This window comes from Oryx dammah, unplaced genomic scaffold (genome assembly GCF_014754425.2).
Source record: "Oryx dammah isolate SB20612 unplaced genomic scaffold, SCBI_Odam_1.1 HiC_scaffold_23, whole genome shotgun sequence".
In the NCBI taxonomy this organism is placed as follows: domain Eukaryota; kingdom Metazoa; phylum Chordata; class Mammalia; order Artiodactyla; family Bovidae; genus Oryx; species Oryx dammah.
In genome coordinates this window covers 12367743-12390047 of record NW_024070207.1, presented here as the reverse complement: position 1 = coordinate 12390047, position 22305 = coordinate 12367743, and the positions used below count along the sequence as shown (strand labels likewise).

At 41.7% G+C, this 22305-nt stretch overlaps 1 protein-coding gene across 3 annotated transcripts in view; it reads right to left on the bottom strand.

The window, feature by feature from the left end:
* Positions 1-22305, bottom strand: part of BEX4 (brain expressed X-linked 4) — a 77965-nt gene that overhangs the window by 10074 nt on the left and 45586 nt on the right. Inside the window, exon 4 of one of the 3 annotated variants that reach the window (XM_040265007.1) lies at positions 10376-10488. Coding sequence is in view for 1 of the 3 variants with exons in the window: in XM_040265005.1 (XP_040120939.1) it covers positions 10283-10318 (36 nt within the window). In the remaining 2 variants the exon portion in view is untranslated. Of the gene's footprint in view, positions 1-10282; positions 10346-10375; positions 10489-22305 lie in introns of those variants that run through there. The other 2 variants (XM_040265008.1, XM_040265005.1) reach the window with 2 other exon arrangements.

The window sequence follows — 22305 nt, the reverse complement described above, 5'->3', positions numbered from 1 at the left end:
ATGAAGCCATTGCAGTGAAGGTTTAATATTCTTAATGCATAAAAGCAATAAATATCAGGAAATGTGGTTAACTGTATTGGTAACTAGGGAAATGGAGGTGAAAACAACAGAAAGCAATATTTCAGAGTAATCAGTTGAGAAAGACTTATTTTAAAATTCTAACATGAGTTTGGGTGAACTCCAGGAGTTGGTGATGAACAGGGAGGCCTGGCGTGCTGTGATTCATGGGGTCGCAAAGAGTTGGACAAGCCTGAGCAACTAAACTGAACTGAACTGAAATACCAAAGTTCTGGGTTGGTTGTTTTTTGGTTTTATTTTTTGTTTCTATGATACATAAACTGAGAATTTTTACCCATTGTTGGTGGCAGTTTAAAAAGGTAGAAACATTTAGGGACATAGTTTTATAATTTCAAGTAAATCTTATTCATATCCTAAGACTCAGATGCTTCATGCTTAGGCACATAACACCTGGAAACTCATATATACATACATACATATATTCATAAAATACTATACTACTTAAGGAGTGGGGCGAGTATTTTGTAATACTTTTTAAGGTCACATAGCTTGTTAAGAGGATTACTGGGATTCTAACCCTGATTTTTCTCACCCTACGCTAGCATACTGACTCCCCCACAGATAGTTGCCTTTTGAGACTCAGGTTCGGGTTTGTATAAATTTATTTGATGTGAAAACCTGGGTAGAATCTTGTAGGTGCAAAGTACAGAACCACTAAGTAGGAGGTTGTTAGACAAGTTTCGGGCTGAACAGAGAGAAAGGTGTGAAGTAAGAGTTTGAATTCAGGTGGCCAGTGCCTGGCACATAAAAGTTGCTCATAAATATATAGTGAGAGGAGGAATGAATATCAATATTGGAGAGATCAGCCCTTGACAGTGATCATATTTCTTTCCAACCTTTTCTTAATTGCATACAAGATAAAGGCTTGTTTTATACTTCCAGTTTTAGAATCTGCTTTGTAAAAATTAATTTTTAAAATGTTAATTGCTTTGACAATGTGAAATATGAACTTTGGGTGATAAAGTGTATGTAGGTTTATTGATTGTAACAAATATACCACTCTGAGGTGGACTATTGGTAGTAGGGGGGGGGGGGGATTGTGTGGGTGTGCAGGAGCATGGGGTGTATGGGAACTCTCTGAACTCTGTACTGCTCAATTTTTCCTTGAACTTAAAGCTGATCTATAAAATAAAGTCTACGTAAACAAACAAAAATGTTTATTGCTTTGGTTTTCTTTCCTTGCTAAAATAAAGTGTTTTTGTTTTGAGAAAATTTAGAAATTAGAAGTCTTCATCAGCTGGTGACAAGAACTGAAATTGCAACTTGAATCTCATGGTTGAGAAGAACAGATTAGGAAGGGATGAGAGGACTAGGGTTCCTTTAAACTCATGTAACAGACTTTTCTAGATGTGAAATGCAGCACAAAGCCCTGTGCTTCCATTGCTATTACCTATGCAGTCTCTGAGCCTCATGACAGACAGATCCTACCTGATCAGTAAAATTTGGGATGATGGTATACATAGTATCTAATTCGCTTCCTCCCCTATTCATGATTAATTATGGACATATTTTCAGAAAAGTAAATCTCTCATTACAACAACAATTTGCAAATAAATTTAAGACCAGATTCCAATCTCCTGTTTTAAAATGTTATTTTAATAGCTGTTTCAAATCTTGAAAGATGATGCTGTAAAAGTGCTGCACTCAATATGCCAGCAAATTTGGAAAACTCAGCAGTGGCCACAGGACTGGAAAAGGTCAGTTTTCATTCCAATTCCAAAGAAAGGCAATGCAAAAGAATGCGCAAACTACCTCACAATTGCACTCATCTCACATGCTAGTGAAGTAATGCTCAAAATTCTCCAAGCCAGGCTTCAGCAATACGCGAACCGTGAACTCCCTGACGTTCAAGCTGGTTTTAGAAAAGGCAGAGGAACCAGAGATCAAATTGCCAACATCTGCTGGATCATGGAAAAAGCAAGAGAGTTCCAGAAAAAAAACATCTATTTCTGCTTTATTGACTATGCCAAAACCTTTGACTGTGTGGATCACAATAAACTGTGGAAAATTCTGAAAGAGATGGGAATACCAGACCACCTGACCTGCCTCTTAAGAAATCTGTATGCAGGTCAGGAAGCAACAGTTAGAACTGGACATGGAAAAACAGACTGGTTCCAAATAGGAAAAGGAGTATGTCAAGGCTGTATATTGTCACCCTGCTTATTTAACATATATGCAGAGTACATCATGAGAAACACTGGGCTGGAAGAAGCACAGGCTGGAATCAAGATTGCCGGGAGAAATATCAATAACCTCAGATATGCAGATGACACCACCCTTATGGGAGAAAGTGAAGAGGAGCTAAAAAGCCTCTTGATGAGAGTGAAAGAGGAGAGTGAAAAAGTTGGCTTAAAGCTCAACATTCAGAAAAGGAAGATCATGGCATCCGGTCCCATCACTTCATGGGAAATAGATAGGGAAACAGTAGAAACAGTGTCAGACTTTACTTTTTTGGGCTCCAAATCACTGCAGATGGTGACTGCAGCCATGCAATTAAAAGACACTTACTCCTTGGAAGAAAAGTTATGACCAACCTAGATAGTATATTCAAAAGCAGAGACATTACTTTGCCGACTAAGGTCCGTCTAGTTAAGGCTATGGTTTTTCCTGTGGTCATGTATGGATGTGAGAGTTGGACTGTGAAGAAGGCTGAGCGCCAAAGAATTGATGTTTTTGAACTGTGGTGTTGGAGAAGACTCTTGAGAGTCCCTTGGACTGCAAGGAGATCCAACCAGTCCATTCTAAAGGAGATCAACCCTGGGATTTCTTTGGAAGGAATGATGCTAAAGCTGAAGCTCCAGTACTTTGGCCACCTCATGCGAAGAGCTGACTCATTGGAAAAAACTCTGATGCTGGGAGGGATTGGGGGCAGGAGGAGAAGGGGACGACCGAAGATGAGATGGCTGGATGGCATCACCAACTTGATGGACATCAGTCTGAGTGAACTCCGGGAGATGGTGATGGACAGGGAGGCCTAGTGTGCTGCGATTCATGGGGTCGCAAAGAGTCGGACACGACTGAGCGACTGAACTGAACTGAACTACATAAGTAGTAAATTTTGGATGTAAGGTAAATTCAAACAACACAGAAATACATATAATGTCTATATTTTGCCACAGCCCTGGAGACATCCATTACTGTAGTTGGTGTATGTATAATTTATATATAATGTACACTATTTGAAGAGCTTTATAGAAATACCATTTTGTAGAAAATTCTCCACATCCAGGCACCTGTAAATGCTGAATTCAGTGTTTACACATTGTCCTGGCAATGCAGAAGAATCAGAAAAACTAAACATTGTTTATCATCTTCATCAACTTTTAGGCCTTGAACCCTCTATTTTCTTTACTAGGCCTTACATTTTCAACATTAATACAAACTGGTTTATGATTCTCTCTTCAATGAATAGATAAACAAATATACCAAACCCCCCAAAAAACCCTTCCCTACAAATCAATATTCCTGAACTACATCCTCCCATCTCTCTTTTCATTTTCACAAACAACAAACTTTTCAAAATAGCAGGGAACTATTAATATATTCACAGTCTCCACTTTCCAACCTCCCTGTCATTCCTCAGCCCATCCTTATCGATGGCCTCTTCATTTAGCTCAATCTGTTCTTAACAAGGTCACCAATGGCATCATTGTTTTAAAATCCAAAGGGGTTCCTTTCAGCCCATATCTATATAGGAGCCCATGTTTCTGATGAAAACAATACATGCTCTTTGTTTCACCTTGTTAAAAAATCACAAACTTACAGAAAAGTTGCTGGTATAAAACAAAGGATCCTCTGCCCCACCTCCTTCTCTGGACCATAAGAGAGCAAGTTGCCAACACAATGCTGATGCCCTATAGCTCCCAAATACTTTAGAGTGTGTGTTTTAAAGACAAGAATATTCTCCTGTGTAACTAGAAGAAAACCATCAAAATCAGGGAATTATCATTAATAATATTACAAGCTAATCCTCAGACCCTGTTCAAGTTTTACCAGTGGTCTTAACAATATCCTTCCTAGCAAAAGGATCCAGGAAAAAATCTTATATTGTCATGTCTCTTTAGTTTTCCACAGTCTAGCAAAGCTCCTCAGTTTTTTCTTGACTTTGATGAACTCAACATTTTTGAAGAATGTGAGTCAGTTATTTTAAACACTTTCCTCCCTCTCTTCCCTTTCCATTGCTTACTGCCTTCAGACTTTCAGAGCTACAATTCTAGATCTGATCACCAGGGGTATTTGTCCACATTGACTACATTTTACAGAGGAAAACCTATAATTTTCTTTCTTTCTTTTTCTTTCTTCTACTCTTATTTCAGTGACTCATCAAACTGTTTACTATTTCCATTATACTTTTCAAGTCTGTTTTCACATGCCACTTCTCTGGCATGTGATTGATTTGAACCAACACTTCACCTAAGAAATTACATAAATGGCAAATAGGTACATGAAAAGATGATCAACATTATTAGTCAATATGGAAATGTAAATTAAAATTACAATCAGACATCACTACACTCCTGTGTGAATGGCCAAAATTAAAAATAATGACTACACTAAGCACTGACAGTATTGTGCATGGAGGATTGAACCCTCATACACTGCTGACTGGAATGAAAACTGGTACAACCACTTCAGAACCAGTTTGGCAATTTCTCACAATATCAATCTTACATCTGCCATATGCTCCAGCCGTTGAACCCCTAAGTATTTACCCTACAGGAAGAAAGCATGTGTCCATCTAAAGACTTAAATACAAATGTTCATACTGGTGTCATTTAAAAGAGCTTCATATTGGAAACAATCTCATATCCATCACCAGGTGAATGGATAAAACAAATTGTGATATATCCATATAACAGAATACCATTCAGCAATAAAAAGAAATTACCTATAAAGGCAACAAATGAATAAATCTAGAAATAGGCTGAATGAAAGAAGCTAGAAAAAAGTACATTCTGTACAATTCTATTTACATAAAATCATATACAATGAAATTAATTGAGACAGAAGTCCAGTGGTTTCCTGGGAATGGAAAAGATCCAGGGGAGGAAGTTTTAGGCCAGAGGCAGATGGGTGGGGAGGTTATAAAGAGGCAGGAGGAATTCATTGGCTCCTTTGTAGTGTTAGTTTCATGATATAGACATGAGGTAGGAGGTAGATGGACCCCCACCACCCAGGAAAAGCAATTTAAGTTCCTTCCCTGTGGACAGAAACTCCAAACTATCAACAGCAGAACAACTGAGAGGAGGCTGGGCCCTACCCAGATAAAAAGTAAAAGATCACATATTATTCATTCTTTATCCTTCAGAGGCACAGGTCAGTAGTGGCCTGCCACAGGGACAGGGTTTCTGGCTGCAGCAGACCTGGGAGGTGCAGTGTGTGGCATGAGTCCTCTTCAAGGAGGTCATCATTAGCTCCACTATAGAGCCATAGAGCCACCGAGCAGATGACCCATAAACTGGAGACAAATTATACCAAAGAAGTTCTCACACTGTTGCAACAGTTCTAGGGCTCATAACAGATTTCCCAAACTGGGGATGCAGCAAAGGGACTGAGAACTCCCAGGGAATTTGACTTTGAAGGCCAGTGGGATTTGATTATGGAACTTCCCTCAGACTGGGGAAACAGAATCTTGGAGGGCACAACAAAACCTTGTGTGCACCAGGACCCAGGAGAAAGGAGCAGTAACCCCACAAGAGACTGAGGCAGACTTGCCTGTGAGTGTCTGGAGTCTCTGGTGGAGGCATGGGTCGACAGTGGTGTGCCACACAGTCAGGGGCACGGACTACAACAGTCCTGGGAGCTGTGGTGTGCTGGCATAAGTCCTTTTGAAGGAGGTTGCCATTACAGCCATTACCCCTACCATAGCTTGGCCTCAGGACAAACTACAGGTAGGGAACACAGCCCCACCCAGCAGCAGAAAATTGGATTAAAGATTTACTGAGCATGGCTTTGCCCAGCAGAGGAAGACCCAGTATTCCACCCAGCTAGTCCCTCCCATCAGGGAGCTTTCACAAGCCTATTATCCTCATCCATCAGAGGGAAGACAATATAGAAACCACAATCACAGAAAACTAATCAAACTGATCATTTGGATCACAGCCTTGTCTAACTGAATGAAACTATGAGCCATGCCGTGTAGAGCCTCAAGACGTGTAGAGCCTCCTCAGGTCACGGTGGAGAGTTCTGACAAAACGTGGTCCACTGGAGAAGGGAATGGCAAACCACTTCAGTATTCTTGCCTTGAGAACCCCATGAACAGTATGAAAAGGAAAAAAGATATGACACTGAAAGATGAACTCCCCTAATCAGTATGTGCCCAACATGCTACTGGAGGAGACTGGAAAAATAGTTCCAGAAGAAAAGAAGAGGATGAGCCAAAGCAGAAAAAATGCCCTGTTTTGGATGTGTCTGGTGGTGAAAGTAAAGTCTGATGCTGAAAAAACAATATTGTATAGGCACTGAGAATATGAGGTCCATGAATGAAGGTTAATTGCAAGTGGTCAAACAGGAGATGGGAAGAGTGAACATTGACAGTTTAGGAATCAGTGAACTAAAATGGATGGGAATGGATGAATTTACAAATGGGAATCCCTTATGATTATATAGTGGAAGTGACAAATAGATTCAAGGGATTAGATCTGATAGAGTGCCTGAAGAACTATGGATGGAGGTTTGTGACATTTTATAGGAGGTGGTAATCAAAACCATCCCCAAGATAAAGAAATGCAAAAAGGCAAAATGGTTGTCTGAGAAGGGCTTACAAATTGCTGAGAAAAGAAGAGAAGCGAAAGGCAAAGGAGAAAAGGAAATACACATCCATCTGAATGCAGAGTTCCAAAGAATAGCAAGGAGAGATAAGAAAGCCTTCTTCAGTGATCAGTGCAAAGAAATAGAGGAAAACAATAGAATGGGAAAGACTAGAGATCTCTTCAAGAAAATTAGAGATACCAAGGGAACATTTCATGCAAAGATGGACACAATAAAGGCATGGACCTAACAGAAGCAGAAGATATTAAGAAGAGGTGGCAAGAATACACAGAGGAACTGTACAAAAAAGATCTTAATGATTCAGATAACCATGATGGTGTGATCACTCACCTAGAGCCAGACATCCCAGAGTGTGAAGTTAAGTGGGCCTTAGGAAGCATCACTATGGACAAAGCTAGTGGAGGTAATGGAATTCCAGCAGAGCTGTTTCAAATCCTAAAAGACGATGCTGCAAAAGTGCTGCACTCAATATGCCAGCAAATTTGGAAAACTCAGCAGTGGCCACAGGACTGGAAAAGGTCAGCTTTCCCTCCAATCACAAAAAAGGGCAATGTCAAAGGATGTTAGAACTACCACACAATTGCACTCATCTCACATGCTAGCAAAGTTATGCTCAAAATTCTCCAAGCCAGACTTCAACAGTTCATGAACCGTGAATTTCAAGATGTTCAAGCTGGATTTAGAAAAGGCACAGGAACCAGATATCAAATTGCCAACATCTGGTGGATCATAGAAAAAGCAAGAGAATTCCAGGAAAACACCTACTTCAGCTTTATTGACTATGCCAAAGCCTTTGACTATGTGGATCACAACAAACTGTGGAAAATTGTTAAAGAGATGGGAATATCAGACCACCTTATTTGCCTCCTGAGAAACCTGTATGCAGGTAAAGAAGCAACAGTTAGAACTGGACATGGAACAATGGACTGGTTCCAAATTGGGAAAGGAGTACATCAAGGCTCTATATTGTCACCCTGTTAATTGAATTCATATGCAGTGTACATCATGCGAAATGCCAGGCTGGATGAAGCACCAGCTGAAATGAAGATTGCTGGGAGAAATATCAATAAACTCAGTTATGCAGATGACACCACCCTTATGGCAGACAGTGAAGAGTAGCTAAGGAGCCTCTTGATGAAAATGAAAGAGAACAGTGAAAAATCTGCCCTAAAACTCAACATTCAAAATACTAAGATCATGGCATCCAGTTCCATCACTTCATGGCAGATATATGGGGAAAGAATGGAAACAGTGACAGACTTTATTTTCTTGGGTTCAAAAATCACTGCAGATGGTGACTATGGCATTAAAAGATGACATTAAAAGATGCTTGTTCCTTGGAAGAAGAGCTTTGACAAGCCTAGACAGCATATTAAAAAGCGACATTACTTTGCTGACAAAGGTTCTTATTGTCAAAGCTATGGTTTTTCCAATAGTCATCTATGGGTGTGAGAGTTGGACCATAAAGAAAGCTGAGTGCCAAAGAATTTATGCTTTTAAACTGTGATGTTGGAGAAGACTCTTGAGAGTCCCTTGGACTGCAAGGAGGTCAAACCAGTCCATCCTAAAGGAAATCAGTCCTGAATATTCATTGGAAGGACTGGTGCTGAAGCTGAAGCTCCAATACTTTTGCCACCTGATGGGAAGAATGGACTCATTAGAAAAGACCCTGATGCTGGCAAAGAATGAAGACAAGAGGAGAAGGGGATGACAGAGGATGAGATGGTTGGATGGTATCACTGACTCGATGGACATGAGTTTGAGCAAACTCTGGGAGACAGTGATGGACAGGGAAGCCTGGTTTGCTGCAGTTCATGGGGTCGCAAAGAGTTGGACATGACTGAGGGACTGAACTGAACTGAACTGAAATGGGCCTCAGGACTACTACAAAGCAAGTTTGCTGCTAATGGATTGACATTCCACTTGTTAAATCTCTCTCTCATGAGATCAAAGTACCTTCTCTACTTTTAGGGTAGAATCTCACAGGAGTATTTCTTTTGATTTCCTTAAAATATTGATTTATTTTTGGCTGTGCTGGGTCTTCATTGCTTCACTCAGGCTTCCTCTAGTTGCAGAGAACTAGGGCTACTCTTTGTTGCAGTGCATGGCCTTCTTATTGTGGTAGCTTCTCTTGTTGTAGAGCACAGGCTGTAGAGTGCACAGACTTGAGTAGTTACTGCACATGTGTTCAATAATTTTGGCTCCTTGGCTCCATAGCTCAGGCTCAGTAGTTGTGGAACATGGGCCTAGGTGCCCCATGGCATGTGGGATCTTCCCATACCAGGGATCAAACCATTGTCCCTTGCATTGCAAGGCTGATTCTTAACTGCTGGATCACCAGGGAAGCCCAGGAGCCATTTCATAACATGCTTTCATCCAGATCTATGCACTTACTAGAGCCAGATGTCACATTCCTCCACGAAGTGAAGTGTTGGGGTCTCCAGAGGACCACTACCCTTGAACCTGGAGTAGACGCTCCATCAGCCATCAGGACACAGGTCCTCAGAACCTGCCTCCTTCAGACACCTGATATGAGCAAGGCCATCAGCATGAGGAACCCACTCCAGTACTCTTGCCTGGAATATCCCATGGATGGGGGAGCCTGGTAGGCTACAGTCAATGGGCTTGCAAAGAGTCAGACAGGACTTTCTTTCTTTCTATAGTTCCTTTTGGAGAAGGAAATGGCAACCCACTCCAGTGTTCTTGCCTGGAGAATCTCATGCACAGAGGAGCCTGGTGGGCTACGGTCTATGGGGTTGCAAAGAGTCGGACACGACTAAGCAACTAACCTACACACACACACACACACATATCTGCATGAGAGCTGCACAAGGAAAGACACATCCAGCAATCACGACGGTTTACCGGTGTAACTGTGTGCCCTGCACCGTGCTAGGCACTGGGTTAGTTGACAACGACACTGAAACAACTGGGTAGTGATCGTAACAACCAGATGTTACAATGAGCTTCCCACCATGGCCTTTTTCTTCTCCTTTCCTCATCTATCCCTTAACAACAAAGTTGAAAAGGAGTAAGAAGTGGCCTGACTTCATACAGACCTTCATGATCCCACAATAACCACAGGACCATAGGCTTACTCATGTGTTATCAATGAGTGTTCTCAGCGATCCTGTAGGGAAAGCAATCTTATCCCCATTTTACAGAGGGAAAAACTGAGGCTCGGAGAGAGTCGCTACCTATCTCACCTCCCGCGCTCCTGCCTTAAGGAGGAAAGTGGCTCCAGGATACCCCTGGAGCAGGATGCCACACTCACGGGGCCGGGCGGGACCCCAGAGCGGGACCCCAGAGCTTTACCTACGAGACAGTGGGGCACCGAGACCCAAAGCGGGAAAGCGGCGGCTTTAATGCGGATCCCTTTGTCTCCCCACACCCCAGGGTGATCCAGTCCCCCACAACCTGCCGGTCCCCACACCCTCAGCAGAGTCCCAAACACCTGAAGATTGAACATGTGGTACTCTCAGGTTACGCGCCTCCACAGAAAAGTCGTCACGGTCACCATATTTACGTCAGGTTTCCATGGCAACGGCGATACGCAGGCTAGTCCGCCACATCCGGAAATGCCTTTTCACCTTCCTTCACCACCCCGGACTTCGGTGAAAGCAGAGCACATTAGCTTTGCTGCCAACAGAAAAAGCGTACTAATTAGATGCACTAGACTGGGATCAGGGAAACTGGCAAACTCTAGGAGGAGAGTTACCCCAGAGAGGTATCCTGGGGTTCTTAGAGATGAGCTACCCCTCAGAAGGCTAACAGCCGTCATCTGTGGTAGAACGGTCAGAGAATGCTTATAATCATATGATTGAACAATCTAGGAACTCGGAAAGATGTCATTTAAAGAAACATTCAGAGGTGCTTCAGGGAGGCAGGCCTAGAATAATATAATCATTTAATAGGCAGAAAGAAACCTGATCGATTTCCTATACAATTGGTTTCTGTTTGGGAAATTCTTATTATCCATTCCTGATACTTTCTTCCATGAGGAGGGACATCTATGACCAAAACATTTCTAGCTTCTCTATAATTCACTTCTCTACTGTGGGAATCACTTATCTGATTAGTGGCTTTGGAAGGAGGAACACACAGCCCAGACCCTCTCCCTTCAAAACTCTTGAAGCAAGCTGCCCTTATGGAGCACATGTTTGCTTTGTTCTCAGGGCTGTGTCCACAGCTCTTCTTCCCTTCTCTGAGTATTGATGGCTCCCCAACTAGTCCTACGATCTGTTACAGAATGTTTGTGTCTTTAAGGGGTTCCCCAAATACACCCTTTCTCCACATCTGGGCTCTGACCCAAGAACTATGAGAAAAGAAAAAAAAAAAAAAAAGAACATCAATTCTATTACTTATAAAGGTGATATTGGGGAAAATGGCTCAGATTTGTAGGCAATTGAGCTTCCTTTTAATGAACCCCAGAATCATACTGACTCGACCAACTAAAAGTGCTTCATGAGGACTTCCCTGGTGGTCCAGTAGTTTCCAATCTTCCTGCCAATGCAGGAGACACAGGTACAATCCCTGCTCTGGGAAGATTCCACATGCCACCAGGCAACAAAGCCCAGTCTTCACAACTACTGAGCCCATGTACCAGAGAGCCCTAGAGCCTGAGCTCTGCAACAAGAGAAACCACCATAATGAGAAGACTGTGCACTGCAACTAGAGAGTAGTCCCCCCTCCCCTGCTGCAACTACAGAAAGTCTGCACACAGCAAGGAAGACCCAGTGTAGCCAAAAAAAAAAACGAAACAAAACTGTTTCAATTGCAGCAAGTACGTTTTTTTTAAAGTGCTTCATGAGACAGTCACAAAGGCCAAAGGCTTCAATGTAGAGCTATCTGCTGCTGGTGAAAAAACTTTGTTTATATGTGTTCAAGGATGACCTTGCCAAAGGTCATCCCAGGAGCAAGAGAGTGTTTCAGGAAACAACCGTTGACAATTATTTCTCAAAGTGAGTAAATACCCCTAGTTCTGACTGCATACTCACCAAGCAACTTTTTGAGGATATGATGCTCCATGGGTTCATGGAGCCAATTGTAGTAACTATCTCTCAGATCCTTAACACAGGAAATTGCACTGGAGGCTCCTCTTGTGGAGGGAGATTGGAATTAGGTTCTAAATCCCAAGAGTAGGGTGAAAAACATGCATCATGAAAATTTCCTGTGGAAATCCCTTCAAGAAGGAATGGAAACATTCAGAGATTGATACCCATATATAAACCGGCATGCAATCTATAGCCAAAACTATAATGAAGTGACAGAGGATGAGATGGCTGGATGGCATCACCAACTCGATGGACGTGAGTTTGAGTGAACTCTGGGAGATGCTGATGGACAGGGAGGCCTGGCGTGCTGTGATTCATAGGGTCGCAAAGAGTCGGACACGACTGAGCGACTGAACTGAACTGAACTGAACTGAACCAAGCCTTCAAGAATCAGTGAATCCCTATCCTAGTCAATGACTCCAGACCACAGGAAAAAAGTACACCCGAAATGTATGTTTTGGATATTCATTTTTACTTAATAAATTCCCCCAGATAATAGTCATTTATTATCTCTCAGGATTCAGTATGTTGACTTGGCTCAGTTGAGTGATTTTTCCTCTACATATTGTCTGTCACTCAGGCTCACAGTCATCTGGAGGTGTCATTCAGCTGGGACATCAAAGGGTACTCACATGGATGATTGGTGCTGATTATCTTCTGGGGGGCTCAACGGGGACTGTTAAATTCACAGTCTCCTACCCCAATATCAACCTAAAAGGTAAACTAAGGGGCAGTAGAATGACTAGTACATTAAAGAAATAGCTTGATGACCTCCCTTCACTTTGGATTCCCCAGTAAAGCCATCCTGCAATGCAGAAATGGCCTCAGGCTTGCTTTACTATGGAAGTGATGTTGCTGTTGTTTAGTCACTCAGTCGTGTCTGCCTCTTTGCAACCTATGGACTGCAACATGCCAGGTTTCCCTGTCCTTCACTATCTCCCAGACTTTGCTCAAACTCAGGTCCATTGAGTCAGTGATGTGATCCAACAATCTCATCCTCTGTCATCCTTATCTCCTGCCCTCAATCTTTCCCAGCATCAAGGTCTTTTCCAGTGAGTTAGCTCTTCGCATCAGGTGGCCAAAGTATTGGAGCTTCAGCCTCAGTATCAGTCCTTCCAGTGAATATTCAAGGTTGATTTCCTTTAGGATTGACTGGCTTGATCGCCTGGCTGTGAAAGGGACTCTCAAGAGTCTTCCCCAGAACCACAATTCAAAAGTGTCAATTCTTCAGTGCTCAGCCTTCTTTATGGTCCAACTCTCTCATCTGTACATGACTACTGGAATAACCATAGCTTTGACTATATAAACGTTTGTTGGCAAAATAATGTCTCTGCTTTTTAACACACTATCAAGGTTTGTCATAGCTTTTCTCCCAAGAAGCAAGCATCTATTAATTTCATGGGTGAAGTAACAATCCACAGTGATTTTGGAGTCCCCCAAAACAAAGTCTTTTACTGTTTCCACTTTTTCCCCATCTACTTGCCATGAAGTGATGGGACCAGATTCCACGATCTTAGTTTTTTGAATGTTGAGTTTTAAGCCAGCTTTTTCAGTCTCCTCTTTCACCTTCATCAAGAGGTTCTTTAGTACCTCTTCGCTTTCTGCTCTTAGGGTGATGTCATCTGCATGTCTGAAGTTATTGATGTTTCTTCCAGCAATTGTGATTCCACCATGAGCTTCATCTAGTCTGGCATTTCCATGATGTACTCTGCATATAAGTTAAATGATCAGGGTGGTAATATATAGCCTTGAGGTATTCCTTTCCCAATTTTGAACCAGTTGGTTGTTTCATGTCCGGTTCTAACTGTTGCTTCTTGACTTGCATACAGGTTTCTCAGGAGGCAGGTAAGATGATCTGGCATTTCCATATCTTTAAAAAAATTTTCACAGTTTGTTGTGAGAACAACAATATGGCAGAATAGAAGGACGTGTGCATCCTCTCCTGTGAGAACTCCAGAATTGCAACTCGCTGCTGAACAACCATCAACAGGAGAATGCTGGTTCCCACACACACACACACAAAGATACCTCACATCCAAAGGCAAAAGAGAAGCCCCAACAAGATGGTAGGAGGGGCAAAATTGCATTTAGAATCAAACCCCATATCCACTGGAGAAGTTTGGAGGGCTCAAACAAAACCTTGTGTGCACCAGGTCCTGGGGGCCCCACAGAGACTGAGCCAGATCTGCCTTTGAGTGTATGAGTGTCTCCTGTGGAGGCATGGATCAGCAGTGGCCTGCTGCATAGACAGGGGCTCTGGCTTCAGCAGACCTGGGTCACCCAGTGTTTGCCACCATCGAGCCACCAAGCAGATGACCCACAAACTGCAGAGCAATTATGCCAAAGAAATTCTCATACTGTTAAGAAAGTTCTAGGACCAACAACAGATTTCACAACCTGGGGATCAGGCAAAGGGACTGTGATCCCTCACAGAATTTGAGTTTGGAGGCCAGTGGGATTTGATTACAGAATTTCCACAGGACTGGGGAAACATCCTCTTCATGAAAGCAAAAGAGGAAAGTGAAAAATCTGCCTTAAAACTCAACATTCAAAAAATGAAGATCATGGCATCCAGTGCCATCACTTCCTGGCAAATAGATGGGGAAACAACAGAAACAGTGATAGACTTTACTTTTTGGGCTCCAAAATCACTGCAAATGGTGACTGCAGCCATGAAATGCAAAGACTCTTGCTCCTTAGAAAAAAAGCTATGACAAACCTAGACAGCATATAAAAAAGCAGAGACATTACTGACAATGGTTCATATAGTCAAAGCTATGGTTTTTCCAATAGTCATGTATGGATTTGAGAGTTGGATCATAAAGTAAGCTGAGCACCAAAGAATTGATGCTTTTCAACTGTGGTGTTGAAGACTCTTGAGAGTCCCTTGGACTGCAAGGAGATCAAACCAGTCAATCCTAAAGGATATCCGTCCCAAATATTCATTTGAAGGACTGATGCTGAAGCTGAAGCTCCAATACTTTGGCCACCTGATGCGAAGAACTGACTCATTAGAAAAGACCCTGATTCTGGCAAAGACTGAAGGCAGGGGATGACAGAGGATGAGATAGTTGGATGGCATCACCAACTCGATGGACATGAGTTTGAGCAAGCTGCATGAGTTGGTGATTGTCAGGAAGCCTGGCATGCTGCAGTCCATGGGGTCGTAAAGAGTTGGACACAACTGGGCGACTGAACGGAACTGAACCGAACTGAACACAGTTAAAGACTTCAGTGTAGTCAGTAAAGCAGACATAGATGTTTTTCAGGAAATCTCTTGCTTTTTTTATGATCCAGTCGATGTTGGCAATTTGATCTCTGGTTCCTCTGCCTTTTCTAAATCCATTTTGCACTTCTGGAAGTTCTCAGTTCATGTACTTGAAGCCCAGCTGTTAAGATTTTGAACATTATGTTGCTAGCATGTGAGATGAGCACAGCTGTGTGGTCATTTGAACATTCTTTGGCATTGCCTGTCTTTGGGATTGGAAGGAAAATTGAACTTTTCCTGTCCTGTGGTCATTTTTGAGTTTTCCAAATTAGCTGGCATATTGAGTGGAATACTTTAACAGCATCATTCTTTATGATTTGAAATATCTTAGCCGGAATTCCATCACCTCCACTAGCTGTGTTCCTAGTAATGCTGCCTGAGACCCACTTGACTTTACCCCAGGATGTCTGGCTCTTGGTGAGTGATCACACTATCGTGGTTATCTCGGTCATTAAGACCTTTTTTGTGCAGTTATGTTGTGCATTCTTTTCAATTCTTAATATATTCTGCTTCTGTTAGTTCCAAACCATTTTTTGTCCTTTATTGTGCCCATCTTTGCATGGAATGCTCCCTTTGTATCTCTAGTTTCCTTGAAGAGTTCTCTAGTCTTTTCCATTCTATTGTTTTCCTCCTTTTTCTTTGCATTGTTCACTTAAGAAGGCTTTTTTTTTAAAATCACTCCTTGCTATTCTTTGGAACTCTGCATTCAGATGGGTATATCTTCCATTTTCTCCTTTGCTTTTTGCTTTTCTTCTTTTCTCAGCTATTTGTAAGGCCTTCTCAGACAACCATTTTGCATTTCTTTTTCTTGGGGAAGGTTTTGATCACTGCCTTCTGTACAATGTTACTAACCTTTGTCTTTAACTTTTTAGGTATTCTGCTAGTCTAATCCTTTGAATCTATTTGTCACTTTCATTGTATTATTAGAAGGGACTTGATTTAGGTCATATCTGAATGGTCTAATGGTTTTCCCTTCTTTTTTTAGTTTAAGTCTGAATATAATCCTGAGGAATTGATGCCTTTGAACTGTGGTGCTAGAGAAGACTCCCGAGAGTCCCTTGGAGAGCAAGGAGATCAAACCAGTCAATCTTAAGGGAAATCAACCCTGAATATTCTTTGGAAGGACTGATGCTGAAGCTGAAAATCCAATACTTTGGCCAGTTGATGTGAAGAGCTGACTCATTGGGAAAGACCCTGATGCTGGAAAAGATTGAAGGCAAAAGAAATTGGTAGCAGAGGATGAGATGGTTGGATTATTTCACTGACTCAACAGACATGAATTTAAGCAAACTTCATGAGATGGTGAAGGACAGGGAATCTTGGTGTGCTACAGTCCTTGGGGTCACAAAGAGTCAAACATGACTTAGCAACTGAACAACAAAAACAAGAACAATAAGAAGTTAGGAGAAACTAGATAAAAGGGGAAAACTGCTTTTTAATATGTGCTTAGTCATGTAAACTATATTTCACTAAAGATTTCCCCATTGAGTCCTGTAGCCTCCAGAACATGTCTGAATCCTAATTTCTTTCAGTACTCACATTTTATTCTGTCCAGGGTAGCAAATGTTTTAGATGTAATGAGCCATATTATTTTCAAATTATAATTTTTAAAATGTTAAAAACAGTATTACAAAATAATCATTAAATCTTGCTTGACAAGGCAGGAGTAAGTACTTACAAATTATATGGAGTGAGTTCTCATGATATTGAAGCATTCCCAGAGAAGTTCTAGAATAACACATGAAAAAGATGTCCATTTCTTCATAGGGGATTGGAGTGCAAAAGGAGGAAGTCAATAGATACCTGGAGTACCAGGAAAGTTCAGCCTTGGAGTGCAAAATGAAGCTGAGCAAAGCCCAATAGAGTTTTGCCAAGAGAATGCCCTAGTCATGGAAAACACCCTCTTCCAACAGTACAAGAGATGACTCTACACATGGACATCACCAGACGGTCAATACCAAAATCAGGTTGATTGTATTCTTTGCAGCCAAAGGGGGAGAAGTTCTATAGAGTCAGCAAAACAAGACCGGGAGCTGACTGTGGCTCACATCATGAGTTCTTTAATGGAAAATTCAGGACTAAATTGAAGAAAGTAGGGAAAACAACTATGCCGTTCAGGTATGATCTAAATCAATTCCTTTATGGTATACAGTGGAAGTGATGAATAGATTCAAGGGATTAGATCTGATAGAATGCCTGAAGAACTATGGATGGAGGTTCATGACATTTTACAGGAGATGCTGATTAAAACCATCCCCAAGGTAAAGAAAGGGAAAATGGTTGTCTGAGTAGGCCTTAAAAATAGCTGAGGAAAAAATAGAAGTGAAAGGCAAAAGAGACAAGGAAATGTAGAGTTCCAAAGAATAGCAAGGAGAGATAAGAAAGCCTTCTTAAGTGGACAATGCAAAGCAATAGAGGAAAACAATAGAATGGGAAAGACTAGAGATCACTTCAAGAAAACTGGAGATACCAAAGGAACATTTCATGCAAAGATGGGCACAATAAAGGACAGAAATGGCAAGGGCCTAACAGAAGCAGAAGATATTAGGAATACAGATAAGAACTGTCCAAAAATGGTCTTAATGCCGAATAATCACGATGGTGTGGTCATTCACCTAGACCCAGACATCCTGGAATGTGAAGTCAAGTGGGCCTTAAGAGGCATTACAAAGAACACAGCCAGTGGATGTGATGGGATTCCAGGTAAAGATGAATGCTCTTAAAGTGCTGCACTTAATAGGCCAGCAAATTTGGAAAACTCAGCAGTAGCCGCAGGATAGGTTAAGTTCAGTTTTCATTCTAATCTCAAAGAAGGGCAATGCCAAAGAATGTAGAAACTATGGTACAACTGTGCTCACTTCATATGCTAACAGGTGGCAGTAGTGGTAAAGAACCTGCCTGCCAGTGCAGGAGACATCAGCAAAACAGGTTCAATCCCTGGATCAGGAAGATCCCCTGGAGGAGGGCATGGCAATCCACTCCAGTATTCTTGGCTGGAGAATCCCTTGGACAGAGGGGCCTGGCAGGCTATGGTCCATAGTGTCGCAAAGAGTCAGACACAGCTGAAGTGACTTAGTACAGGTGTTTTTCTGGAATCCCCTTGCTCTTTCTATGACCCGATTGATGCTGGCAATTTGATCTCTGGTTCCTCTGCAATTTCTAAATCCATTTGTACATCTGGAAGTTCTCAGTTCACATACTAATGAACCCTAGCTTGATGGATTTTGAGCATGACCTTACTAGCATGTGAAATTATCTCGACTGTATGGTAGTCTGAACATTCTTTGGCCTTGCCCTTCTTTTGGATTGGAATGAAAACTGACTTTTCCAGTCCTGTGGCCACTGCTGAGTTTTCCAAATTTGCTGATATGTTGCATCCCACTAACAGTGTCATCTTTTAGGATTTAAATAGCTCAGCTGGAATTCCACCACTTCCACTGGCTTTTCATAATCATGTTTCCTAAGGCCCAATTGACTTCACACTGCAGGATGTCTGGCTCTAGATGAGTAGCCACACCATCGTGGCCTTCTGGGTCACTACTATCTTTTTTGTATAGTTCTTATGTGTTTTTGCCACTTTAAAAATCTCTTTTGCTTTTGTCAGGCCCTTGCTGTTTCTGTCTTTCATTGTGCCCATCCTTGCATAAAATGTTCCCTTCATATCTTAATTATCTTGAAGATGTCTCTAGTTTTTCCCATCCTATTGTTCTCTTCTGTTTTTTTTTTTGCATTATTCACTTAAGAAGGCTTGTCCAAGACACTTTAATTTGTAGAAAAAAATGAAAAATGCATTTAGGAAAAATCATTCAAAATCCCTGAAACCATCTTATTCATTGAGAAGAATTCCTAATGGTTGAGTATATATTTGTTTTTGAGACATTTTACTATATAAATATAACTGTTCATCTTAGACCATAGTAATGAGGTGATAGCCTACTTATCATTTTATACAACTGCTTTCTTTGGAGCAACACCAATGTGGGCTTCCTATGTGCTGCTAGTGGTAAAAGAACCCATCTGCCAGTGCAGAAGACCCAAGAGACAGGGATTCGATCCCTGGGTCAGGAAGATGACTTCAGGGAGGTCATGGCAACCCATTTCAGTGTTCTTGCCTGGAGAATCCCATGGACAGAGGAGCTTGGTGGGCTAGAGTCCATAGAATCACAAACAGTCATGATATAGGCCCATGTAATCATAAAAATGGGAATAGAAATACCAATGGCCAATTTAGGTATGATAATTCTAAGAATTGTTAATTATTATTGCTGACTCCCTTGGTTCCCCACACAGTTTTAAGTACTAAACCCGTTGTTGCTCATTAAACCCTCACCATAGTCTATGAGGAGGAGCTACTCTTGCCCAACTTTAAACATCAGGGAAATGAGGCACATTGAGGGCAGGGCTAAGCAGTCACAAGACTAAGATGTGAACAGATTATAGGTGCCTGCTGAGCCCCACATCTAACTAGTGCCCACTGCTACCTCTCACCTGATAATACTCACTGTCATCAGGTCACACAACGCTTTGGAAAACCATACACAAAAAACAAACTCAAAATGGACTAAAGACTTAAGTGTAAGGCCAGAAATTACAAAACTCTGTAATGAAAACATATGCCAAAAATCGTAGCAAGATTCTCTTGGACCCACCTCCTAGAGTAATGGAAATAAAAGAAAAAATTAACAAATGCAATTTAATAAAACTTAAAAGCTTTTGCACAGCAAGGGAAACTATAAACAAAATGAAAAGACAACCCTCAGAATGGGAGAAAACAATTGCAAATGAAAAAACTGACAAAGGATTAATCTCCAAAACATGTAAGCTGCTCAGTCAGCTCAATATGAAAAAAACAAACAACCCAATCAAAAAAATAGGCAGAAGACATAAACAGACACTTCTGCAAAGGCATACAGATGGTCAATAAACACATGATGCAATGCTTCAACACTGGTCATTATTAGAGAAATGTACATCAAAACTGCAACGAGGTACCACCACATACTAGTCAGAATGGCTATTATCAAAAAAATCTATAAACAATAAATGCTGGAGAAGATGTGGAGAAAAGGGAACCCTCTTGCACTTTTGGTGGGAATGTAAATTGATACAGCCACTGTGGGGAACAGTATGCAGATTCCCGAAAAAAAACTAGGACTAAAACTATCATATGACCCATCAGTTCCACTATTGGGCATATATCCTGAGAAACATACAACTCAAAAAGAAACATGTACCCTAAGGATTACTGCAGCACTATTTACAACAGCCAGGTCACAGAAACAACCTAGATGTGCATATACATATGAATGGACAAAGAAGTAGTGCTATATATGTACAATGGAATATTACTCAGCCATAAAAAGGAACGAATTTGAGTCAGTCATAATGAGGTGGATGAACTTAGAAACTGTTATACAGAGTGACGTAAATCAGACAGAGAAAAACAAATATAGTAAATTAAAGCATATCTATGAAATCTAGACAAATGGCACAGATGAACCTATTTGCAGGGAAGGAGTGGAGAAACAGAATAGAGAACAGACTTGAGGATATAGCAGGGGAATGAGAGGGTGAGACAAATTGAAAAAGTAGCACTACACACACACACACACACACACACACACACTACCATGTGTAGAAGAGACAGCTAGCGAGAAGTTGCTATGTAACACAGGGAACCCAGACTGGAGCTTTGTATGAACTAAAGGGGCAGGATGGGGGGAGGGGAGTGGAGAAGGAGAGGATACGTATACATAGTTACAACTGATTTGTAATGTTGTATGGCAGAAACCAGCACAACACTGTAATGCAATTATCTTCCATTTAAAAATTTAAAATGTCAAACAGGTCCAATATTTTCCTCCAATTTAATAACAAGAAATTTAAAGCACTGATATTCATCATTTTAGTTGTTATTGGAGGGGAATTTTCTTGTTATATGGAGGAAGGGGCTTCCTCAACCTCTCATCTCTCTTGCTGTCCCTGAAAAATATTACTGTTCTAAAGGCTTTTCTGGGGATGTAGTAAGAATGTACTTGCTTCCCTGCCATTTTATGTTTTTAACACTTGCAAGAACAACAGACATCTCTTTTAGGTAAAAAATAAATAATATAAAAAAGAGCGGACAAGCAACCTTTCCCGAAACATACAACCCCAAAACACCTGCTGAATGTTTTTATCTGCATTTCACAGTTCAAGAATATATTATATTCTTTCTTATGCAGGCATTTATATATTTACACATGTAGGCATGTGTTTGTATACTGATCTACAAAAGGTAACATCTCATTTTAGTTTTCCAACCCTCCTATCACTATAGTGGGTTGACATATGTCCTGAAAAAGACATGTCCAAACTGCAACCCCTGAACCTGTGATGAGACCATTTTGGGGAATAAGGTCTGTGGCATGAAACTACATAAAATCATGAAATTGACATTAAATCATCCTGTATTTAGGGTAGACTCTACATCTAATGATTGGTGTCCTAAAAGAAAAAGGAGAGAGGGAAAGCGTTGTGACCTCACTAGCCCTTTTGAGATTGCTACAGCACCGCCCCCAAGATTAGGCTTTCCTGCCCTGTTAGTAAAAAATCCACCTGCAATGCGGGAGACCTGGCTTCGATCCCTGGGTTGGGAAGATCCCCTGGAGAAGGGAAAGGCTACCCACTCCAGTATTCTGGCCTGGAGAATTCCATGGACTGTGTAGTCCATGGCGTCGCAAAGAGTCAGACACACCTGAGCGACTTGCACTGCACAAGAGAGAGGAGTGTCGGCTCAGAGCCCTGAGAAGTGCGCAGGCGCGACCCCACAGCAAAGGTCAAACTGAAGTTCCTCTGCTGAGGCGGCATCCTGGAAGAAGCTTTGGTCTTTGTGGAGTGGTGGCCTGGGGCCTGTGCACCTCAGCGGTCTCGGGCTTAGCTGCTCAGAACTAAGGGAGAAGCCTCACCTGGGAACAGGGAGGAATGGAACTTGGCGCCTGCCTTCTCCCTCACTAGAGAGGCCTGCGCCCACCACTGCTGTAGTGCAACAGTTGTCAGTGCCTGGGAGCAGTCAAGGTTCGTTTGCTTCCTTTTGGGATACTTGTCTTTAACACGGACAAATACACCATCTTCTGGGGTCCTACTGTTTACCTG